The 22,881-nt window shown below is 40.5% G+C and overlaps 1 protein-coding gene and 1 long non-coding RNA gene across 4 annotated transcripts in view; both read right to left on the bottom strand.

Moving 5' to 3' along the window:
- The window catches only part of LOC141799991 (uncharacterized), a 51,503-nt gene that overhangs the window by 3,008 nt on the left and 25,614 nt on the right, over window positions 1–22,881 (bottom strand). For 2 of the 3 annotated variants that reach the window (XR_012599278.1, XR_012599279.1), the window contains exon 3: window positions 15,639–15,783. The exons of the other annotated variant lie outside the window; for it this stretch is intronic. This is a non-coding gene — a long non-coding RNA (uncharacterized LOC141799991). Of the gene's footprint in view, window positions 1–15,638; window positions 15,784–22,881 lie in introns of those variants that run through there. 3 annotated transcript variants of the gene reach the window in all.
- bhlhe23 (basic helix-loop-helix family, member e23) lies at window positions 18,612–20,365 on the bottom strand. Its single transcript, XM_074681807.1, has one exon. It carries the CDS (start codon window positions 19,979–19,981, stop codon window positions 19,298–19,300), a length of 684 nt encoding a protein of 227 aa, XP_074537908.1. The 5' UTR covers window positions 19,982–20,365; the 3' UTR covers window positions 18,612–19,297.

Here is a 22,881-nt window from a genome sequence, read left to right as displayed (position 1 = left end):
AACTCAATAATAGCTCTGCAATGCATTAAAGGCTTGCTCGTTTGAAATATGGCTCCTTAGCACAACTTGGGTCATAAACTGTGCAGGGGACATTGAATGTATCTTTTTGCACAGTTGTTTAAACTGTTCTACTTTCTTCTTTTTGCAGCCACAACACACAGGTGTGGGTGAGACTTTCAAAAACGAAATATGAAACCAAGTGTTTTGTCTCAATCTGCTTGCTGGACACTCTTTTAAGCATCTCCTCCAAAAAACTTCCTCTGGAAGCCTTGACTGTGTCTGCACAAGTCACTCTCTGCAGGAGTGTGTATGTGTGTGTGAGTAAAGGGCAGTGATGTGTGCAGTTAAGCAACAGGAACTGAGTAAAGCCTTCAGGCCGCGGTGCGATTGATGTCCGGCGGGTGGCTGAGGAGCAGTAACTCATACCGCTCTCTGCCTGCATCTAAAACTCTCATTAGTTTAAGTGTGTGAGAGTTCTCTGCCTCTGCACCCTCTGGAGCACGCAGAGAGGCACCGGGCCAAACCTCCTCAGACTGCTTTGACTACAGGGGGGCATGCAAAGTGAAGGTGCATGTCTGCGAGCACAGAGAATTTGACACACACACACAAAAAAAAACATTTTTGGAAACACATTATGGTCTCAGCTGTTCTTTTTTTCCCCTTTTCGTTTTTTTTTTCTCTGTCTTGCGGCCTGCATGAACACTGAGCATGCAGCTTAACAGCCCGGCCTAATGAGGTCTCAAATATGAGCGGTAAACATTTGTATGGACAGATGTGGATTAATGTTCATCTTTTCTTCAAGCCAGAGATTAAACCTGATTTAGTGCCTAACAGGTTTTATTCTTTTTTTTTCTATTAGATCAGAAAGGAAGCGAGGCGGTGAAGGATTGGGAAAGAGAAACAAAGGAAGAAAAACAGAGCGAGTGTGTCTCTTACTTATGGGGAAGTTGCCAGAAGAAGCCAGACAGTGAAAGTGGAAGGAACAAAGACGAAAAAAAAATTGCAGGATTGGACGGAAGGGGAGGCAGAGGGAGACGTCAGATGCTCCTCAGTCCTGTTGTGGGTTGCTGAAGTGAAGGAGGAGAAATTTTTGAGTCATGGGGACGGAATCAGAAATGTCAACAGATTGAGTCAGAGCAGAGCTGGGACCGTCTGGAAGGAGAGAGTATCAACACTGACGGAGGGGCAAGATTTTGGGACTGTCACTGGGCTAATGGCAAAATTATTGGACATTATGTGTGCGTGTGTCAGTGTGTGTGTGTGTGTGTGTGTACATGTTGCATGGGGGAGGATGTGGGATTGGCTTAGTCTGCTGTCTATAATGAATGGTTAATGTTAGTCGGGGAAAAAATGAATACGGTCACCATCTGCTCTATCTTAGTCTGTGTTCTGTGTGTGTGTGTGACTGTCACACACACACACACACACACACACACAAACACACGCACGCACACACAATGTGCGCTTGGAGAGGGATTTGGAAATATGGAATGATAGAAAAAGGGAGGGTAGAAGAAAGAGAGACATGCAACAAAAAAACCTGCACAAAACTAAAGAAAGAGACAATGAAAGTGAAAGAAGGAGAGAAATGATATCCTTGCAGGAAATGTGTGTGCGTATGTGTGTGTGTTTCGGTGCAGCAGAGATGCAGATACAGGTGAGCACAAGTAGGGCACAAGTCATGAGATCTGTCAGGTCTCTCAAACACATGTAGCCTTTGGCCGTAAAACCACACATGGACTGTGCACAAATCTAAGAACACACGCACACACAAAATATACCATGGTGAAAGTAAAAATAAATATAAGATTAAACCAGTGAGAGACATAATTTTTTGTGATGAGCATCAAAACCGTAGAATTTGGAGGAAGGACGCAACAAAAACACAATTTTAACAAAACACTTTTATCATTTTACAAGGGACTGTGTCTAAAAGACTTAATTTAAATAAATGTCACTACAAACAGCAAAAGATCCACTTAAGCTTCCTAGGACTCGTTTTTCCTGAGCCGACCTTGAACGCATCATTACAACCGTTTGTTTCCTCGTTTGGTTAGCTAACTAGAAAATTGTCCTTGAACCAAGCTGCAACATAGATCTAAAAATGTAAAACCGCAGTTCTTTGAGAGACCACTTGAGGCTAATTGCCAGAAACACCTATACACTGTAAAAAAAAAAGTGGGCGTCATCTTGCTCAGCTCGAAATAAAGTTGTCACAAAAACTGCTCCCCCTGGTGGCTGGCTGCAGTATGGGTCAAAAAATCCATCTCCCAAGCCATTCCAGATGGGCTGTGGTCAAACTTTAAAAAATGTATACACTTCGTAGAAATGTTTCCCACATCCAATTGTTGTGGTGATTTGAAAATAACATTTAGCTGCCTTTTATTTCAGTCCTCCTTTTTTTCAAGTTTCACTTTTCAATAGTTATAAGAAGTTAAAAACAAGGTTTTATGTCACATTTAACCATGATTGACAGCTGCTGTTTTTGTGTATTTTTTGGGGGGTTTGTAAAATATGTTGGGAGGTAGAGCAAAAAAAGAGATTAGACTCTCAAAAGAAAATATAATTATTGTTTTTGTCAGCTGGCTCCACTCAGATTTTCTCCCAGTCCCTCACAGCCTCCACTGCGCAGACTCTGGCTGCACAACAGTTGCCAATGGCGGCGCCTGTGACGGGAGTATTTTGGCTTCAAAACTGTACAATGGTAAATAGTGAAGCCACGCTGTCCACTCTATATACAGTCTATGGAAACACCAGAAACCACGAACACCCTAAATCCCCAATTTACAGCAAAAATAAACACGTCAATGATAGTCTTCAAAACTCCATGATAAAAACGAATGGGTGGTGTAATGGACACTATGTAGATAAACATCTCTGACTTTAACAGGGGATTACAATTCTGGACAAAAGTGACTTGCTATGAAGTTGGTGTTGGGGCTTACCAAGGCTGCATTGGATGTAGGAAAGAGACGCCCATCCCGCAGCGGCACAAGACCTTTGAAAGTAGTGCACTTTGGTTAAATTTGATGGCTTTAAATCTCTAGCCAGACTCTTGTCCTCTATTGTCCCTAATGGTGGGATGAATTACCCAACTCAATACCATCCACTGAGTCCTTTCAACTTTAGAGAGATGTCTGAAGACTCAACTGGTCAGAAAATATTTAGGCACTCAGGAATAAAATAAACTAGAAGGTCTAAGACCCAGCTCTTAGTAAATAAGCACCGACAATGCTGGATATTGAATGTTGTTCAAGGTTGAACTTAATTGCTGAGGGAATTTTTTATGTTGTATTATAAGTTGCAGCTACATTTTAAAAATAAAATAAATAAACTGACACTTCTTCTGGCAAGGGATGGCAGCACCTGTGGCCAATTTAAAAAGCTCTTTGTGGCACTTACCAAGGTTTTTCTCTCTAGTCTAAATTTTTGCTTGTGTTGTACATCGCTTCAACAAAAGTGTCTACTAAATGAAGTTGTAGAATTGTAGCTACTACCATGGGGGCTGTGGTCTCCCTTTTGCAAGACATCACTCAGCCACGTTAATCAAAAAAGTTTTGGCGACTTTTTAGCATTTGCGTTTGTAAAATGTATCTAGCCAAACTAAGACAACTTTGCATGTTTATGTAGGAAGATAATCTACATACACTGAGTTTTGTTTTTTTTTAAATTATATTTACGTATCATCTATCCCTACCCATATTTCTTTTTTCCAGTTCTCCACCCTTTTTAACCTCAGAATTCTGTGTCATGATAGAAATAGTGTCTGTGGCTTTATTATTATTATTATTTTTTCCAGAAAACTTAATCAGACAACTGAAGTATGTTTAAAAACAGTGATTTGATGTGAATAACTTGACTTGACTTTCAATGTTATTGCTTTTGGTAGGTATGTAAGAATGTGGAACCAGGTCTTCAGCTGTAAGGATTTAAAGATCAAAGCTGTTTCTATCTGTAAACCTGTGAAATAATACCACAGGAAGATCAAATGAGTTCACTCAGTGTAGGCTCTGTGTAAAAGTGTGATGCAGAATTTAGAATTACCCCTGCACATATATTTTAGGATATTCATAACTTAGTTGGTTATAGTGGACTAACTCTTTGTGTTACTTCAAAAACACTCAAAGTCGTGAACTACAAACTATTTCATATTTAAAGATCTGACTAAATGTTTTAATCGGTGAGGGAAATTTAGCTGCCAAATTAAAATGCAGACATTAACGTGTTTTCCTTGGTAATGGAGTAAAGTAGAATTAAAAATCTGCTTCTGCATATTATCAGAATTTAAATGATAATTTAATTCTATTTATGCAAAAGTCAATGAAAAGACTTGATAGAATTTTTCTGAATTATTGTGCTGTTTCATCGGCACAGTTTTTTTTAAATTAATAGTTGAAATATATATATAATATATATATCATATAAAAATACAGATGAAATATTTGGACCAGTAAATGAGGACCTCTGTGCAGCTCTATTACTAGACTACCCTGTGAATACACAGTAACAGTATTTAAAGCTTTAGGGGGATTACAAGTGTTGAGGACACTGGAACAGTATCATCCCTGGCTGTGCTCACACATAAACACACACACACTTTCTTTCGCCCACTCACACACCAACATGAACAAATGCATGTTTTTTTTTTTGTCTTTGAACACATCATGTTTGTCTCCAAAGTTTAAAACACTAAAAAAAGTAACTGTTTTCATGCATCATCCTGCTCTTGTGTGGCCATGACTGAGAGAAAACGGCAGCGCTGATAAAACATTTGTGATACATCTCTGAACACTGGGGTTGATAAGTAAATACAGCCCACATCGATAATCCTCATGTCACTATGCTCTCTGTATTATGCACACACATACACACGTACACACACACACACACACACACACACACACACACACACTGCCAGGTTGTGATTAAATTCTCCGTGGCCTATGATCCGCTTCTAAATCTTTGCAATTTTCATTTTATGCAGCTTTAATATGGATCATAGTTGCTCTCAGAGTGCCCCATCTCCTAATCTGGAGCAATCTGAGCTGAGCAGGGCTGGGCCAACAGCTGACGCTAAGCCAACCAGTCACACTCAAACAGCCAGGATGGCAGCCACAAAGCCTCACTGCAGTCAATACAGACCTCAAACGCCACGGGAAACAAATGGAGAAAATATCTGAGGGAACTTTAACGGAAAACTTGCAGATATGCAGGAACCTTTAAGGATGCAGACGTGTATTTTTTTGCACAGAATACCTGCACAAACATGTTATTTAAGACAGTAGATAAATTCAAAGTTATAGAAATGCATTTTTTTAAAATTTGCATTAAACTTTCTGCACAAATTTAACAAAAGTGAGACTCTATTGTTGCTGTAAAAGATGAACCCTGTGTGTGTGCACATGTATGTACAGTAAATCTTCATCTGAGTTTGATGTGATGGTTGTGTGTGGAGGAGGAGGAGGAGAAGGAGGGAGGGGCTGATGGGTAATGTTTGTTGAGGTCATGTATCTGCGGTGTGTTTGGGTGCTGAGGCACCGTGTCAGGGCATATTAGATACACACGCACATACAGGAGATTTTCACATGATATTCAGTACACACACACACACACACACACACACACACACACACACACACACACACACACACACACACACACACACACACACACAATGACCCTGATTTTAGAGCACTGAGGGGCCCTTAAGAGGATTGAGTAATTAAGGGTACACAGTCAAAAAAATGTATATTTGAAATATAACACCTACATCCAGGAAATCTAAACCCACGGCCCAGCCTTTCTCAAAATCATATCTATGTCAGATGTAAAAAGAGAGATTTTAAGATATTTCGTGGTAAATAAGATTTTTGTTTTTTAATTTTTAATTTTTTTGGCATCTTGTTTCTCACAGTCTTGATTAAACAGTCGCCTCAGAGCACCGCCCAGTAACCAGCTGAAGGCTTGGAGCGGGAGCAGACCCCTGCTGAGACTCATGTAAATAATACTGCTGCTGATGGGGGAAAATCCACGAACTGAGCAAAGCTAATGCAAGGCTTAACACACACTCTCCCTCTCCCTCTTTCTCCCTCTCATTCACACACATAAATTAGAACAAATTTTATCACATGAAAGATATTCTTAGCTTTGTGAAGTAGTTGCATATGAATTTCTGCAGATTGGATTATCAATTCTTAGATGATTGTGATAATGAGGCATGGAGATTGAAAAATGTGAGAGGGAGAGTGAACATCAGGAGGAAGGGGAAGTCACCCCTCCACCTCGGCCTGCTTAATCCTCCCAGTGGCAGACGGCAAGACCAGTCAGATATCAGGACATCCTTATGGACATATTTAGAGCAGTGCTTCGACAGTGACACCTTTGTGGGCAACAAAATTTAGTCTTTAAAAAAGGAAGTATGAGAAATTACTGAGGTAGAAAATTAAATACTTTAAAAACAATATTTGTATATTTTACAGTGCAAAACATCCAGAATTCAGAATAAATTTGCCTGAATGCCTGTTGTGAAACAGAAAAGTAAAAGATGAAGACTTGCAAACAAACATTAACGCCATATTGACTCCTTCTTACATGGTTTCTGTCACCTTTTGTGCATTGTTCATCGTACAGTTTATCCTCATGACATTTGGTCATCCTTAATCTGTCTATTATCTGTCTAGGGATGTTCCTCCTGCTAATCCATCTTTGGGAACATCACGTTAAAACTGTTAACGATTCAACCCAGATCAAACACAGATCATCAAGACATCTGACCGAGTGAACACTTTCACTTCAACCTGTGCAGCTGTGGTGGCAAAAGCTTGGAGAATAGAGTCTAAACGTGAAAAACGTGGATGAAGAAGAGGAAACAAAAAATGAGTTGTAACCGTAGCCTGAGCACATTGATGATTTGATTTGTCTGTCTCCAAAAAACATCAGTGAGGCTCAAATGTTCTGACGGTGAAACATGCTGTAACTACAATGAACACGGGTTGTATTAAAGTTATGACACACTTCTTAGCAAATACTCAGTTGTAACCCAAAACTGAAGCTTAAAAACGTCCATCACAACTGGAAAAACTGCTGTGCTTTGCTGTTTTACTCACTACTTTTAAAGAAGCTAGAGCTTTTTTAAACCCTGCTCCTGACTTACATCACACATATCCAAGTCCATTATTGGAAAAATACAGTTTATTACATCACCCATCAAGAACAGAATGATAGCACCAACATGTCCTGACGTAAACTCCAGAGCTACATGAATACCAACAGTATGGTTTAACTGTCCTTCTTTAAGGCTGAGTTAAGGGGGGGAGGCAAATGCAGGTTCACCTCAGTGTACATGATTAAATCACACAATAACCTCCTTCCCCTCATCAAATCCTCTTAAGCGGGCTGTATTACATATCTGCCAAACAAAGAAAACTCAATCAGAACAATCAACCGAGCCAGGCCGAGCCCGCCCTGCCAGCTTGTCTGATCCCATTGCCGTGATTAAAATGAAAATGGAGCCGGGACATTACCAGAAATCCCATGTTCACCTTATAAGGAAGATCAGAAGTCTGTGTGTGTGTGTGTGTGTGTGTGAGAGTGTGTGTGTGTGTGTGAGAGTGTGTGTGTTTGTGTGAGTGTGTGTGTGTGTGTGTGAGAGTGTGCATGGACAAAAGGGGATAATATAAATGTGTTCCGTGTAATTCCCTGGCTTGGATTGCAAAACCTTGTTATTGTTTTGCAATATTAATAGAGGAGATATTACGATTGATGGGATTGGATTAGTGATTAGTTTGGCTTTTACAATTCTCAAAAAAATTGTAAATTAATTTCTTTATGAGCTGTGTGTTTTGAGGAAAACATGTTTTTATTGTGCTGCAGAGACGCACCTGTGTGAAAGAGTTGAAACTCAAAACAACATTATAAAAAATTCACCTTAATGCATTTAGACATTTAGGATTTATTCTCACAGTACGTTCATGTGACACTTATTTTTTTCAGATATTTCAGAATTAAGTGACTAAGAGGTTCATTTTCCTTTACCCTCAAACTAAATAAAATCCATACTGACAAATAAAAGGATCAAGTCTACAAACGTGCAAAGCCAAAACCAGAAATATGATCCAAATATACAACTGTGCAAGTTTTTGGAAAGCATAAAGAAAATCACATCATTTTGCCAAACTAAGGGTCAAATAAAGACTGAAAAGAAAGTTAGAAAGATTTTTCTCTGTTTTTAAAGAATTCATGTCTTTTAGGTCAATTACAGCTGTAATGGTTTTGGATTTTTGTGACGCTGTAATGTCTGAAATTTCAAATTAAAATCCCAAAATACATAACACAAAATAACATGAATTATCAAAATAAAAGCTATTCACTGAATCATTTAGGTTGTTCATGCATATCTGTTTTTTTCTTTATGTAGGTGCATGTGTGTGTTTTCTGTGTATGTGTGTCAAAGTCTCCTGGGCGGGCTTACAGTAAGAGGCAAGCTCCACATTATTGTTGCTCCACTTCACTTCCTGGGATAATCCTTAACACAACAGAGGGAGCTGCAGGTGACCTGGACCAACAGAGATACAGTACGAGGCTCCATTAACAAACACACACGGGCGTGAACACACTTTCACACACACCAAACCATCCATTCATAAATAACAACAATATGACCCTCCCTTCACCCTTCATGTCCGCTCTTCCAGCATAGCTTCCTCCTCCTCGACTCTTAGTGAAACATATTGTTGCCCTGCTGCCTGAGACGGCAGAGTGTCATTCATCCTCGGCCCCAAAGTCATCTCCTCCATTAACAGCGGTGTCTAATTAAAGCTGTAAATGACAAACACACCGACACAAACACAGGCTCTAATGGCCGCTCTCTAGCAGGAGACTGATGGGCAGCTGTCTTGTGTCTGTCCAGTGTGCAGATCAACCTTGAGACACAAGGACCTGTGGGCCGTCTATTGCACCACTGAGATAACACAGTAAGGCTAGCAGTGCATTGATAATGACTGATTCATACACAGTTGCCTGAAAGTTAATTGATTCATTAATATGAAGCAATATTGTCTTTTAACAAGGTGATGTTTCCATAGCAGTGCTTGATAGATCTCACATGTGACTTCATGCCTTTTCTTATTTCATTTTAGCAAAACAAAACAGCGGGGTTTACCGTGCTGCAAACAGGAGGTGTTTTTCTGTTGTTTGACTCAGGACCAAAAACAATTGGAGAACAAAACCCGTTGCCTGGGATCATATCTGACTTTATTATCCTCTTATTCGCCTCCTATGAAAAGGAATAACAAGGTAGAGGAGCTGTGGCTTATCTCCAGCTCTTGTATTAACCACTGCAGCATTAGCATTAGCTGCCAAAAGCCAACTCCTTTATGTAGCTTATTAAGAGAGTGCAAAAGTCAAATGTTGTGACCCTCTTTTTTTTACTCATCAATGAACGACACTGCTTTATTGCGCAACATTTTGCTCTTTTTTTTTAATTCAACAAGCAGCACCAGCCTTTGTTTGTTCTGTCTCTTTTTCAATCACTCAAATTATCTGCTGTACTGTCACGCTGTCCTGAGGAAACCTGCGGATGACAAAACAACCAAAAAGCTCAAATCCATTTTCATATTAGTTTGAAAATGTTAGAATATTTCAAAGGAATTATCCCTTCCACAAAACAGAATAAAACCCCTCTTATTCCCGCTAATCCTTCAAAGACTGTGATATTACCTGATAGGATGTTGTACTGTGTGAATACTATCAACAAGACATGTCCGAAATAATGGAAGCAGGTCCCTGCTGTGGAGATTAGAGTGAGCATTTCTCTCTCCCAATTTATCTCTTCCCCGAAATGTAACGCCTCTATTCTCTGTATTTCCCCCCTCTCTCTTTCTCCCGCCTTAGTCTTCTTTCTGTTCCTCTGATTCCAGATCAGCTTTTCTGGAAGCTTCTCCCTTTGTGCCACAGCTTACAAGATAAAAATAATTTACAAAATATGCAGGACAAGGGGTTTATGAGCTCTTCAAGCATGTGAGGCACCACCCAAGAAAGATAATATTTTTATCAACTTTTTGGAGTATTGTTGTTGTTTTTTTACACTAATTGAACATTTTAAGCAATTGTAAGCTTTAACCAAACATTTGAGGAGGCTCTAGAGATGAGATGTCAGACACAGGTCTGTTAATCAGGCTTTCAAAGTCTTTCTTAACAGTCTTTCTTTAATATGTCCTCGTGACTTTGGTGAACCACTGACATTTCCATAAGAAAACATTAAACATCCTAACATTAATTTAATATATTGGAGAAAATTTTCATCCATACATTTATGATTCTCACAGGATGCATCCTACTGATTCATATTATCTTCTTGTACATTTTTTTAGCATCACCAGGTAAATTTAAAAGTTCACAACTTCAGTGAAACATAACAACCATTACTGATATAAATATGCAAAATCTTTCATGGTCCCTCTGACCCTCTGATGTCCCCCTCTCAACAACAGCAGGTTAAAGTTTCCGCATATATGATGAATTATTATGAATATTTTGATAGATTTGCTTAAAAAAATGTTGCCTGAACATTCATGGTGTCCAGATAATAAATCTGAATATTTTTCGTTGACATTGCCCTAGGCTACACCAGCAGGACAAACTTCTTGTCTATAGACTTAAATTCAAATTTTCCATCTATACCAGGCTTGTAAACTAGTGTACTGAGCCCTGTGGGTGGCAGCGGTGTCGACTATGTGTCGTGATTGTGAGAAAAGACGAAGAAGATCATGGAGAGGATCAAAGGTTGGCGGTACAGAGACAAGCGCTAAAAACGTATCAAAGCTTGTTTTCTCTGATTTTTTTTTTTTTTGTCAAAAACTGGTGTTTTTTGGGGAAACCAGCCTATACTCCACAGCTAATAACTAAAGAATAGAAAAAGGATGGACCAAAACTCTTCTTTTCTCCAGGGAAGAAGAGTCTACTCTTTGTGTCATAATGGTGCTTACATAGTCATAGAAGCAATATTCTGTGGGTCTTTAAATATCAGTTAAAATACCCCTAAACAGCTGGCAGTCAGTGAGTTAAAAATCCAAAAATTAATTTGATGGATTGGTTACATTTTTATCAGGACATTCACGGTTCCCAGAGGATGTGTCCAACTGACTCCAATGATGTTCTTGTCTTGTCCTAAGCAACACTGACAGGCCATGTTTCACAGTGAAATACCAGAACAGTTACTCGATAGAATTTGTACTGACATTCATGGTCGCCAGAAGATGTACCAAACAAGTGTCCTTGTGAAGTTTTGTTGTTTCCCTTTGAACAACAGTGGATTGAAGTTTTCTCATACGCAACGAAAAATCATGAGATTGATTTAATAGATTCCCTAAAAATGTTGCCGGAACATTCAAAGTCCCTATAGGTTTACATTGTGGCAAATCAAACTTGAGGCACTTTGTCACACTTGCAAAGGTTTCTTGCTCCAGTCTAAATTCTTGCTTGTGTTGCGGACAAAAGCATCTGCTAAATGAAACTGTAGAGTTGTAGAATTGTTAAGTAGACTTTTATCTTCAAGAATTATCTATATTTATAGCATCCCATTAATCCATCCATACACACCCAATAATTTGCATCTTTTGTATATTTATAAATTACTGTAGTTACTTTGTACATAGCATAGACTCTTGCACTTCTTCCACCTGATATTTGTAATATTGACTTATTGACTTCTTTCAAATCCCGCCTCAAAACCCATCTATTCCACCTGACTGTCCTCCACCCATCTTATCTTTTAAACCTTTTTTTTTTAAACTTTTATCCATTTTTCTTGTTTTAACTTCTGTTGAAATGCTTTTTAACTATGTTTTGTATGGCGTCCTTGGGTGTCTTGAATGGCGTCCTTGACATAAAATGTATTATTATTGTTATTATTATTATTACTTCTTCTTATTACACTTTTGGTGAGATGTCAAACCTGATTTTACTCTTTCATTGCATATGCGTAATGACAATAAAGTTGAATCTTATCTCAACAGCAGGCTTAAGTTTTCTTGTATACAATAAAACATCACAAGATAATAAGGCAAAAAATACTGTCTGAACATTCATGGTTTCAGGATGATAAATCCAAAAAACAATGTGATCCTTGAATGTTCTCCTTTGGATTATTTAATGATGACATCTGTGGTTTAATGTGAAATATCTAGTATTATAAAAGTGTTGTTTATATTTTTTAAGTAGGGACAAAACTTCACCAGTAAATGATAAAAACTGACGTAGAAAAAAGGTAAAAGGTTGGTTTTTATCAACAGCACCATTCAATTCATATCTAACCCACAAAAAAACTGGTGGCAACAAGCTGTTACGTAAGGCAGTGTTGGGAGCAACTTGAGGGTTTATCATCTTTAAAAAGGACGTCTAAACATGTGAACAGGAGTGGCTGGGGATTGAACTCACAACTGTACATGGTGAATGCAAAACAGTTCATTATCAATACACGTTAACAAACCTCTGGTCTTGTTTTGCTCTAAAAGACACTCTCAGTTGTTTTGAACTATGGGAAGCATCATGGCACAATCCATCATAACCAAAACAGATTATATACGACAAGGTAACATAAATGGATTGGAAATAATCACCTGCTGGATGGCCGAGATGGACTGATAAACACTAAACCTCATCGGGGAGCATCAAAGAAGCCTCGTGTCATTCAGCAAAGTGCTCAAACTGTTTGTGTGGTAATTGGTCCTGGAGAGAGGAAAAGCCGGAGAGAAACAAGACTGCAGAACTCTTAAAGCCCCTCAAGTCCAGCTCTATACATATTGAACAGTGGAGACGTGGGGCTAAGAAGATTATCACAATGGGATGAAGAGGCCGTAAGAGCATTTGTTGCTTCGTTGTTGTGTGAGTGTCAGGATCGACCAGTGAAAGTTGTTACAGTCACTCTCAAGCCTTTAAACTGCTTGACCTTAAAAGCTCTGTTTATGAAAGAAAAAGCTGTGGAAGATGATGAGAATGAGAAACAGCAAACACATTGCACAAACATGCATGTAGCTTGCATTAGCATCACACAAAGAGGAAGTAGAAAAACATGTTGTCAGGAAGAGGACGAGGTGTCATCAGATGAACACCTGGAGCTGGAATTTTTATTGTTTAACTTCCACGTAAAATGTAAAAAACCTTGGTGCGGCTTCCTCAGTCATCACAGGATTATTTTGTGTGCCTGTGTGTGTGTGTGTGTGTGTGTGTTGAGAGGGACTGAAGCATCGAAATGACATGAAGAGTTATTTGGGCCGTAATGAAGCTGCTTAATGAAATCAGTGCCCTTGAAAGTTCTTCATCAATTTTAGCTCCCTTGCTCACTCGCTTGCGCTCGCACCATTGCAGCCTGTCAGCTAATCCAGGCGCCCGGCACAATATTAATTAAACACAGCGTTTCCTGAAGTACTTAAGTGAAGCGCTATCATTGATAATGAGCAGGTTTAAAGGAGTCACATCCCACCAAAATTACTTTTTAAACCGGCCTTATTAAGCAGAAAATGAGGCCCAAATCAGCCTACAAGCTCCTCATTAAAAGCCACTGATCCTTGGCCAGGCGCATGTTCCAATGGTTTTAATTAGGCTAGCACGAGATCGTCGGCGACAGGAAGCGCCATTAATCTTGTCTTTTCATTTGGAAAGGGGGGTACAGCATGTTGCAGGCTCAAATGCCAAAATAGGATAAAAATGAGAAAATCAAGAGACATACTTTGAATTGTTCTCCGTCTCTGTGGAGTCAATCCAAAGCATTCAATACGACCGGTTTAACACTCACAACCTTTAGCAGCACTTTGTCATTACAAGCCAGGCCCGCTAAGTGCATCATTAGCTACACACACACACAAAAAGGATGATCTGTGTCTTCATTTTCTCTGTGTGTGTTTATGAGTTGCTCCCCGCCGCAGCCGACGTCCTGGCCCTGCCTGTCACACCTTCTCCGCATGGAGGATTATGGATGGCCAATTACATCGCTTTTGTCATTAATTAATGAGGATAACGAGCTCCCCCTGCTCCCCACAAAAGCACGGTGCTCCTCAGCTGGTACTGAACAGGGAGACGGGTGCTGGGCCATGTGTGTGTGTGTGTGTGTGTGTGTGTTAGTGTGTGTGTATATGAAAGACAGCGAGTGAGGAAGCGATCCAGAGTGCAGCCTACTTTTGAGTGAAGGAGTATGTACTGAGGGCTGAACACAGAGTTGATTGTTGACCTCGGGGCTTTGCATGTACACTTGTCCAGTGAGTTGAGGTGTGTTTGTGTGTGCCTCTGTCTGTGTGTGTGCGTTTGCTCACCACCAGTCCTGTATCTGTGGGGGCCATTACAGAGATTAGGCAGTGCTACAGTAACGGATGCCCCCGTTTGTCAGCTCGGATCCTCAGTCAAGACAACAAGCTAAAAGCGAAAGAGTGAGAGTGATGAGTGCAGTGTTCGGAAAAAGGGGGGAGGGAGGAACATGGAGGCGTGTAAGGAGGAGAAAAGAGGAGGGGAAGAAGGGTTTTTAGAAAGTGGAGGGGAAGTCTTCCAACAAAAATGAGACGTCATGAGATCAATCTCCAGTGAGGCTGCTTCCAAAGAGCACCTATGAAAGCTGGAGAGCCACTGAATCACTGAATAAGACGTCTTGTTCAACAGCAACCTCGGCTGTTGTCATCCAGCTCTGCTTCTCCCTCCTCCACCTCCGCGTCCTCCCACCAGGCCCAATTTGGCCCTTACCACACTGTCTGGGTCCACCATGCGTGGTGTCAGGTGCCTTGTGGCGATAGGCAAAACGCTTTGCCTGACTGCCACATTTCGAGGCTTTGCAGCCACATGAGTGCAAAAAAAAACCACACACAGACATACAAGCAGACATCCCCCTTCTCCCGCTTTCAGCCCCCCTGTTTTGGACGTCTGATTAACGAAAGAAAAAGGCCCTGGCCCATCCTGCTGCACTTGCAGCAACGTCGCCCCGAATCACATGGCTCCTCGGAACCAACTGACTCACCCGCTCATCGCTTTCGACAAGGCGGGGCTGGGAGGGACGAGGGAGTGTGATGTCATGGTGGATCTAAGAAGTTAGGGGGTCCATGGGGGATTGGCGCTTACAGTGCAACCACCGGCACATAAACACTGAGGCACTAGCACCTTTTTTTTTCCTCGCTGCTCTTCTTTTAGCTCCTTTTCTACCTCCACACACACATCCAAGACACTCACTTGTTTAAATGTTTGCTTTTCCTCACCTTGGCACACATTTTCTCATGACTGTGACAACTAAATCTTGTCCTCCGCTCGGCCTCTTAAGATAAACCAAGCTTCTGGTCGCAAATGCTAATAATACAAAACAGATCTAATGTTTTTTTAAACCCCCTCTGTCCTCCACTGTAAGCATAATCAAAGCTGAAGCATGCTCGTTTTCCTCCCAGGCCCCTGTTGTTAGCTACAGTCTGTGTGCAGGCTTTTACATGTGTGTGTGTGTTTGTGTGTGTGTGAGGTTGAGTGCAGCAATGTGCATCAGACACATAGAGAGAACTTAATTAGAGAAAACAGCGCTGTCACATGCATTAGGCAGAGGTACGCACTTAAGGGCATATGGTTTTAGTACCATACCATCGGGTTGGAAGAAAAGCACACAAACATACCTCAAAGCTCCGAGCCATGCTAATGAAATCACTCCCTTTCTATCCCGCTGAGAGCAAACACAAATGTTTACAGACATCACACAGTCTGTCCGTACTGCTGCACCACACTGGGCTGTCGGGAGAGTCGTAGTGCCATGGCTGCGGTAAAAAACTGTTGGAAGACAATAGATAAGTTGAAGCAGTGAGAGGTCAATTCATTTAAGTTCTATGACAACCTCTGAATCATTTCACATTATCTCACTGAGAGTGAATCTAGTAGTCATCATGTAACACTTCAACCCCTCTACTCTACCAATAATGGCGTTTAAGTTCTTAAATGTGATAAATGACGCATGAAACAAGACAGATATAAGCATGGACTATTTCTCCAATTAGCAATTACCCACTCGTGTTAAGTAGAAGAGACAAGTCTGATTGCAAATAACTTGGAAAAGGATTCACTTAACAAAAAAAAATGCCTCGTAGGACAAAAAAAATCTCCATCAGTCACATTTAGTGATGTGCTAATGTGTGTTTAAACTTCTCTGTGATGAGTCAGAAAATGATAAAATTTACTGCTTTTTAAGCTACAAAAAGAGTGAAGGCTTAAAAACAACTTTTCCTGCTGTTTTAAGTGCCGTGTTTTTTATTAGTCTTGTTTTAAGTGCAATTTGCTGTAATCTTTCCACTAAGTGCTGTTAAAGTCGTGTTTGTCAGATGCAGACAGTGATACTGCTTGTCAAAATATCCTCCATAAAAACAACACATTTATATATTTATGACTTAATGAGATTAGGTGTAATTGTTTTTAAAAGTAAATTGAAGACACTCAAATATTGTACCCTTCAAGTTTTTTCTTTTTCCCTGACAGGTTCGATTGTGTTGTGTTTTGTTGTTTTATACCCTGACACACACAGCAGACTTTGTGCGGGGGCATGCCCAGGGCACACTGAGGCATTGAACTGTTTGCTGTTTGTTCAATTCTAACTGCAGCGCTTCATCTCATTCTCTTTATGTTTGTTTAGTGTATTTCTCATTGTGTGTTTGATTCAAGATACGATACAACCAAAGCTTCTGACTAGTTGCATTTAACAAACACCAAACTGGCATTAATTGTTTATTCAAATAAAGATGAGAGGATATAATTTTCTATTCGACTTGAACCATCAATAACTCAACAAGTTACACAGAATAAAAAAAACACACAGTGACACTTCAGGGAAGTTGTCTTAGCACTCTATAGAGGCTCTACTTTAAAAGGAAAAAACACAATCAAAAAGCAACTAACACACTCTTCAACTACAGAGAAAGAAGACCATCAGAGGTTTAAGGTTCAGAGTATCAACCACTGGCAGGCTAATGTGCCAGTTAACAGCAACATGTGACTAGAAATATTATAAATCTGCCCTAATGCAAAGATAAAGTGACACACTGCCACCATGCCCGCTGACAACCATGGAGATAATAAGGTGACATATTCAAACATACAGTCCAGCAGCTCCATGTTAGAGGCCTATCAGAGGAAGGAGAGTGACCACTCAGCCGTCCCTGCAAAAAGGCAAACCACTCATTTATGGCAATTAGGCTGTACGAGGACTGATGGAGCGCAGGCCCCGAAGTCCTCACATCATCAGCGGCATTTGTCACATTTCATCCCTGCTGCCCCGAATGTCTCATGGGACATTCAGACAAGACATGTGTCATCAGAGGGCCAATTTAAGATGCCAGGGGTAGCCTGGTGTTGTGACAAGGAGCTAAATTGTGGGAGAGAGACAGAGACTGCGGTAGATCACTTAGTCACTCTGTGGCTGGCAGAAATAGACCAGTCTGGTGTAAATGCGTTGTAATCTGAAGGGTTTGTGTTGGGTGGAAGAGACAGGAAAAGCACCTGTTGGACTGAAAATAACTGATTCAAGTTAAGCAGGTTTTTGTATTATTATTATTAAAGCTGGGTGGTGTGGCTTGGATGAAGAAAATGTAAATACTTACATACCTGTTTGACAAATCATTGTTAAAGCAGCCTAATTTAAATTACCATGAAGGGGATAATAGATCACATTCTCCTTGTTTCTGCCTTTAATGGTTAAAAAAAAGAGAGAAGCATTTGTTACTGTTTAGGGGCCAGATGTTTAGATTTACTTTTTGAAAATCTTTTTATTTATGATCATGCAAAAGATAATTTAATCAACAAAGTCAACAGTGTGACAGTCCAGATGTAGAGCTAGAAGAAGTAGAGCAAGTTTCCTGTAAAAGGTGGCCACTGACAGAAGGTATTCAAACTTCTAAAAATATTTTCTAGAATTTAAATATCACCCTTGTTCATGCACTTCACACTCTGTTTTATTTTCCACAGAACAAAACCTGAAAACACAACTGTCCCTGCACTGCTCTGTGAATTAAGTGAAGCAGTGAGACAGGAACTGAAATCGTGTTAATAGCTGTCCAGAGTCTAAGAGCCCGCCAAGGAACCCTGCAATCACCCAAATCTCCACAGACAGGTCCTGGGTGCCCCGGGCGGCTCTTGCGCCCTTCCCCTCAGCGCCACCGACCCTGCTGCGTGCCAAACAGGCCCCACCAGCCCCTGCGAGCGCGTCCAGAGCCGGCTCTGCGTGTCACGGGCTTCTCATGCAACAAAACTTAGAACTTAGTTGCCAACTCATTTTTTGGATAGTGAGAGATGGAAACTATTTTTGCACCGTGACTGGCATTCTGAGGCGTGATTTTACTCTAATTGCTCACGGCTGGTAAAATAAATAAATAAATAAATAAAAATATCTGGTGACATTTCATACTCCCTTTTAGGCACAACTTTGTACGTTCTACATTACAATTGCATAATTTCCTTTAAATCCTATAAAATAAATATAATCGACAAAATAATTGTCTCTCAATTTACTTTATAATTTAAATACGAAAATGTCGATGTTAAATTGTTTCCTAAATAGTGAAAATGTGTGCGCAATGTTTGAAGCATTGCTTGTTGAAATGAAGCAACCCGGGTCCAAGCATAGATATGTGTTTTAATTATAAAGACATATAAACAATATATGAAATCCATGTTGCAACACAACCAGAACGCTTCTTCAATGTTTCAATGTATAGGCTGTAAGTTATAGAACTGTTAGTATAGCCGGAGTTTTCACAGTTGTACAATACAATCATGTGAGATGTGCAGTAACTTAAATCAAAATCATCATAATAATAATTGAAAACTTTTCCAACATATTTGTAAATCGTTAGCCTAAATAACTCAGCCTAACAGAACATTATTTTCCCACACAGCATCGGTACAGTACGTAAAGGGAGATACTTTCATAGTTTAATCGGAAAGTCAAGATTAGTTCGCATCACTTGGCATTTCTACTTTTCATGTTGTTGAATGTTGCATAGATTACAGATGAGAGCTGATGACTAAAACTGATCATTCGGATATGGCCTGCAGAGCAAGGGCGGCAAAGTGACTTATCAGAAGGCCTAAACTGTTTCTTCTCTATGGGACTTTAGTTAAATCTTGAGGACACATTGCAGATGAATTACTTAACCTTACTTAAAGTTTATGCATCAGACTAAACTTGTTCTTATTTTCCACATAATGATTTAAAAAGAACTAGAGTGGGAAAGAGAGAGAAAGACCGTCATGGGTGCAGTAAAGGTTTCAAAAGTTCAGGAAAGAGAAAGAAACCGGATCAAGGCTTGTCGTTACAGTGTTTGAAGAGGGTCGACGGTGTCCCGGAGTAGGTGCTGCACTTTTCGGCGCAGGTGGCGAGCGCAGAGCCCGAGAACGGGTAGACGGCAGCCTGTCCAAAGGGCGCCAGAGCGGTGGGGATGGGTGAGGTTATGGTCTGTCCCTGGTTCAGATACGCCACCAGCCGCCTCATCTCCTCCAGAGCCTGAGCCTGCATGAGGATATAGTTCTTGGCCAGGAGGAGAGTGGCTATTTTGGAGAGTTTTCTCACCGAGGGGCTGTGGGCGTACGGGATAACAGCTCGCAGGCCGTCCAGCGCGTCGTTTAGGTCGTGCATCCTCCTCCTTTCCCGGGCGTTGATGCTGAGCCTCAGGGAGCGCTGCTCCTTGGACTTTTTAGTAAGGGGCCCCCCAGGCTTGTCGTCCCCAAACGATGACCCCCTCTTTCGGGACTCTAACGAGTCAAAGCCGTCCTCGTCGTCGCTCGTGTGCTCCCCGCCGCTCTCGTTGGACTTCGTGGTCTGCCCAGAGAGGAAGTCGGTGGCTGGTGTAAGCGGGAAGCGGCCGGGACTTCCAGCACCATGGCCAGCGCCGAACCCGAAGGCTGATTGGCCGTAGCGCTGCGTCAGGTCGAGGAGCGCGTCGTTGCTGATGGACTTGAGCAGGTTCTCTTCGCTGACATTCATTTTCTCTTCCAGGAAAACTCTACTTTCCAGTTCTTCCCTCTCTGTCCTATCGTTTGTTTGGAAAACTGTAGCTGGTACTCACGTAGTTCTCTCCAAGAGTTGCTGTTTTCTAGGAGTTCCTCTTCCCCCTCACTCGTTTCCTCTGTGAGCGAAGTGACTCTTGAAGAAGGAGGCTGTGAGTCTGAAGCCGAGCCTCTACATGCATTCACCTCCTCTGTACTCTGCGCTCCCCCCTTGTTGCGTACATAGCCCACGTTCAACAGCACTTGTCTAATTGCGCTCGCTGAGAAGCGGAGCGTTCGTGTTCCCCCCTCACACGGTCGGTTTTTCCTCTTGCGCGTGTTTCTTGCCCTCCCTTGCCTTGGGCAGATTGTGACTCGCGCTCTGCCCTGCTCGCAAGTTAGTAGGAGCACGAGGCCCGCCGGGGATTATCAGCCCGTCCAATCAGGGGGGCGTTTTAATTAACTCGGGAAGAGCGCAAGTCTGCTCCCACTTTCCATCATAATGTGATAATTGCAGCGCAAACTGACACACGGCCGTGCTGCTGCTACTATCCATTGTTAAATTTAACCACATTCAAGCTTTTTTAAAAACCAAGATCACGTTTGACTGAGGATGCCCGATGTTTTGTTTGCAATTCACAAGAGCTCAAAGCAAATATCAGCCCAGCAGCATTAGACAGATATGTAAAGAAGAACTTACCTGTCATAAAAAGGAGTCTCACTATAACACAAAAAGATGAAATGATGAGTAAAGGAAGCAGGACTATTGCAAGGTCTGGTTCTTTCTTTCTGACCAAACTACTTTTATCTTTGGATATCTGTGGCAGACAGATACACAAGATAATAGTGACAGACTTCCTCTGTGTGTGTGTGTGTGTGTGTGTGTGTGTGTGTGTGTGTGTGTGTGTGTGTGTGTGTGTGTGTGTGTGTGTGTGTGTGTGTGTGTGTGTGTGTGTGTGTAAGTAAGGCTCTGGTTCCAGTTTTACTCCTTTGGGCAGTTCCGGGACAAGGTCATAGATGAGATGCCCCGAGATGCCATTCAACTGCATAGTGTTAGAATCAGCATGGTGCCCGATATATGTCACCTGAGCAGGTAACATATCATTTCACATAGCTTTAAGCACTGTTTGCTACTTCTATTACACTTTTCACAGTAAGATATGTTGTAACAGTATTTGCTTCAGTCATAGTGAGAATTATCAAAAATAGTCAAAATAACAGCCACAGTGAATTCACTGCTAAGTAAACCCAAGAATGCCAGTGTGGGAGTGAATCAGTCCCTGTTTTCATAAGACTCCATTTCACAATCCAGAAAATTACCTGCCAAGCAGGTAATGTGAAAACAAATCATTTACTGCAGATAAAAGGTTTCCTGAGGCTCAAAAACAGGTGTCCCAATGTTGAACTTTATACTGAAGCCAAGGCTGCCACCGTGTGTCTAATATGGGCATTACATCATTAACAAGCTTGATGTGTGGTGACATACCACAGTCACTTTTCGTTTCTAAAACTCGTGGGAAAATTTAGGTTATGGCGCCCCCTTGTGGAAAAACAGAATTAATGTATTAACTTAATAGACAGTTTACCAGTACGACCAGGTGACATTTAATTTGTCGTTTTTTTGGTATTTTTTGGAAGGCATACTATGTTAAAGTCTTCTTCCATTGAAATTAAATGTGATGTATATTAACATTTTATGTATGGCATATGTGCAATGACAAAAAGTAATCTAACTTTTTTTTTTAAATGTATAAATGTATCATTAAAAAATTGTATAAAACTTCTGTATATAAGTTTTATATTTTCTTATCTAAGTGTATATATTTTTATCTTAACTTTATCTCGTATGTAAACAGTGTTTCAATGTATGCTAATCCATGTCTATATATAGCCAAATCTGTGCTTTATAAACTATTTTAAAACAAATGTGTTAATTTCTAGATGAGCATATCTTCATGTCTTTGAGATTGTGTAAAATATTTTAGTCTCAAGTGTCTTCTTCACTGAGTCCCTTTTGTCGACCCTTTTTGTTATCCTGACTGTGTTGTTTACTTTTTCACCTCTGACTTATTGTCATATTGCCTCATCAAACCAGTTACAGTCTTTACAGGATCCTAATTAAACTGAATACTGTACTTAACATTATAACTTATTTATATTTCACTCCAAATGATCGTACTGTATTAGATTTATTTTGAATTGAAAGTAAATGTTTTGTGAAAATTTGATTTCATGATTTCCTGAACTTATTCACACTTGACCACTGCACTGATTTGTAAATCATGGTTAATGCTGAAGATTCCCTAATGACTCATGTACTGATAAAAAGATGATTTGTATTCATTTTTATCACATTCCAATATTTTCTATACAAGGAGGGGGCAGTTATTCCCCCCTTTTGGCCCAGTTGTTGAAAACATGTGCCAAAGTGCCTGCTTGTGAGCCAGCTTTCTTGGGAGCCAAAACACGTAAACTGGCCCCTTGGCTGGTTAAAACATGATAAACTACCTTCATGGGTGGCAAAAACATGCACTTTATGTGCCTTATTGTTCTTTTTGCCCATCCCCCTAAAAAAGTCTTACCACGCCACTGGATAAGGGGTTGAATATCTGAGAGAGTTGGTGGTTACAAAAACAACACTTAAACAAATCAAGTGTTTACAAAAGGTATGTTTCAAATGACCTTCAACCAATTTATTGAAACAGGTACTTCAAAAAGAACTTGTATCACATGAAAAGAAAATATACTCATCTAAACGAAAAAATATTGCATATGAGAGACAGACAGGAGTGTTCATGCTGAAAAGGTCACATCAAGAATCTATTATTGATTGACCCACTAAGCTGGTCTTGAGTTATAATTCAGTTGTGAATGAGCCCTGACAGTGACATAGAAAAC

The sequence above is a fragment of the Halichoeres trimaculatus genome, unplaced genomic scaffold (assembly GCF_033239565.1).
Source record: "Halichoeres trimaculatus isolate MK-OKI-2021-1 unplaced genomic scaffold, fHalTri1.1 fHalTri1_scaffold_11, whole genome shotgun sequence".
Lineage (NCBI taxonomy): Eukaryota > Metazoa > Chordata > Actinopteri > Labriformes > Labridae > Halichoeres > Halichoeres trimaculatus.
The sequence above is the reverse complement of the archived record's forward strand: the minus strand, read 5'-3'. Positions and strand labels throughout refer to the sequence as shown.

What these genes read in the sequence shown, in the direction of transcription:
- bhlhe23 (XM_074681807.1), bottom strand. Translation starts at nt 19,981, where the DNA reads ATGAATGTCAGCGAAGAGAACCTGCTCAAGTCCATCAGCAACGACGCG.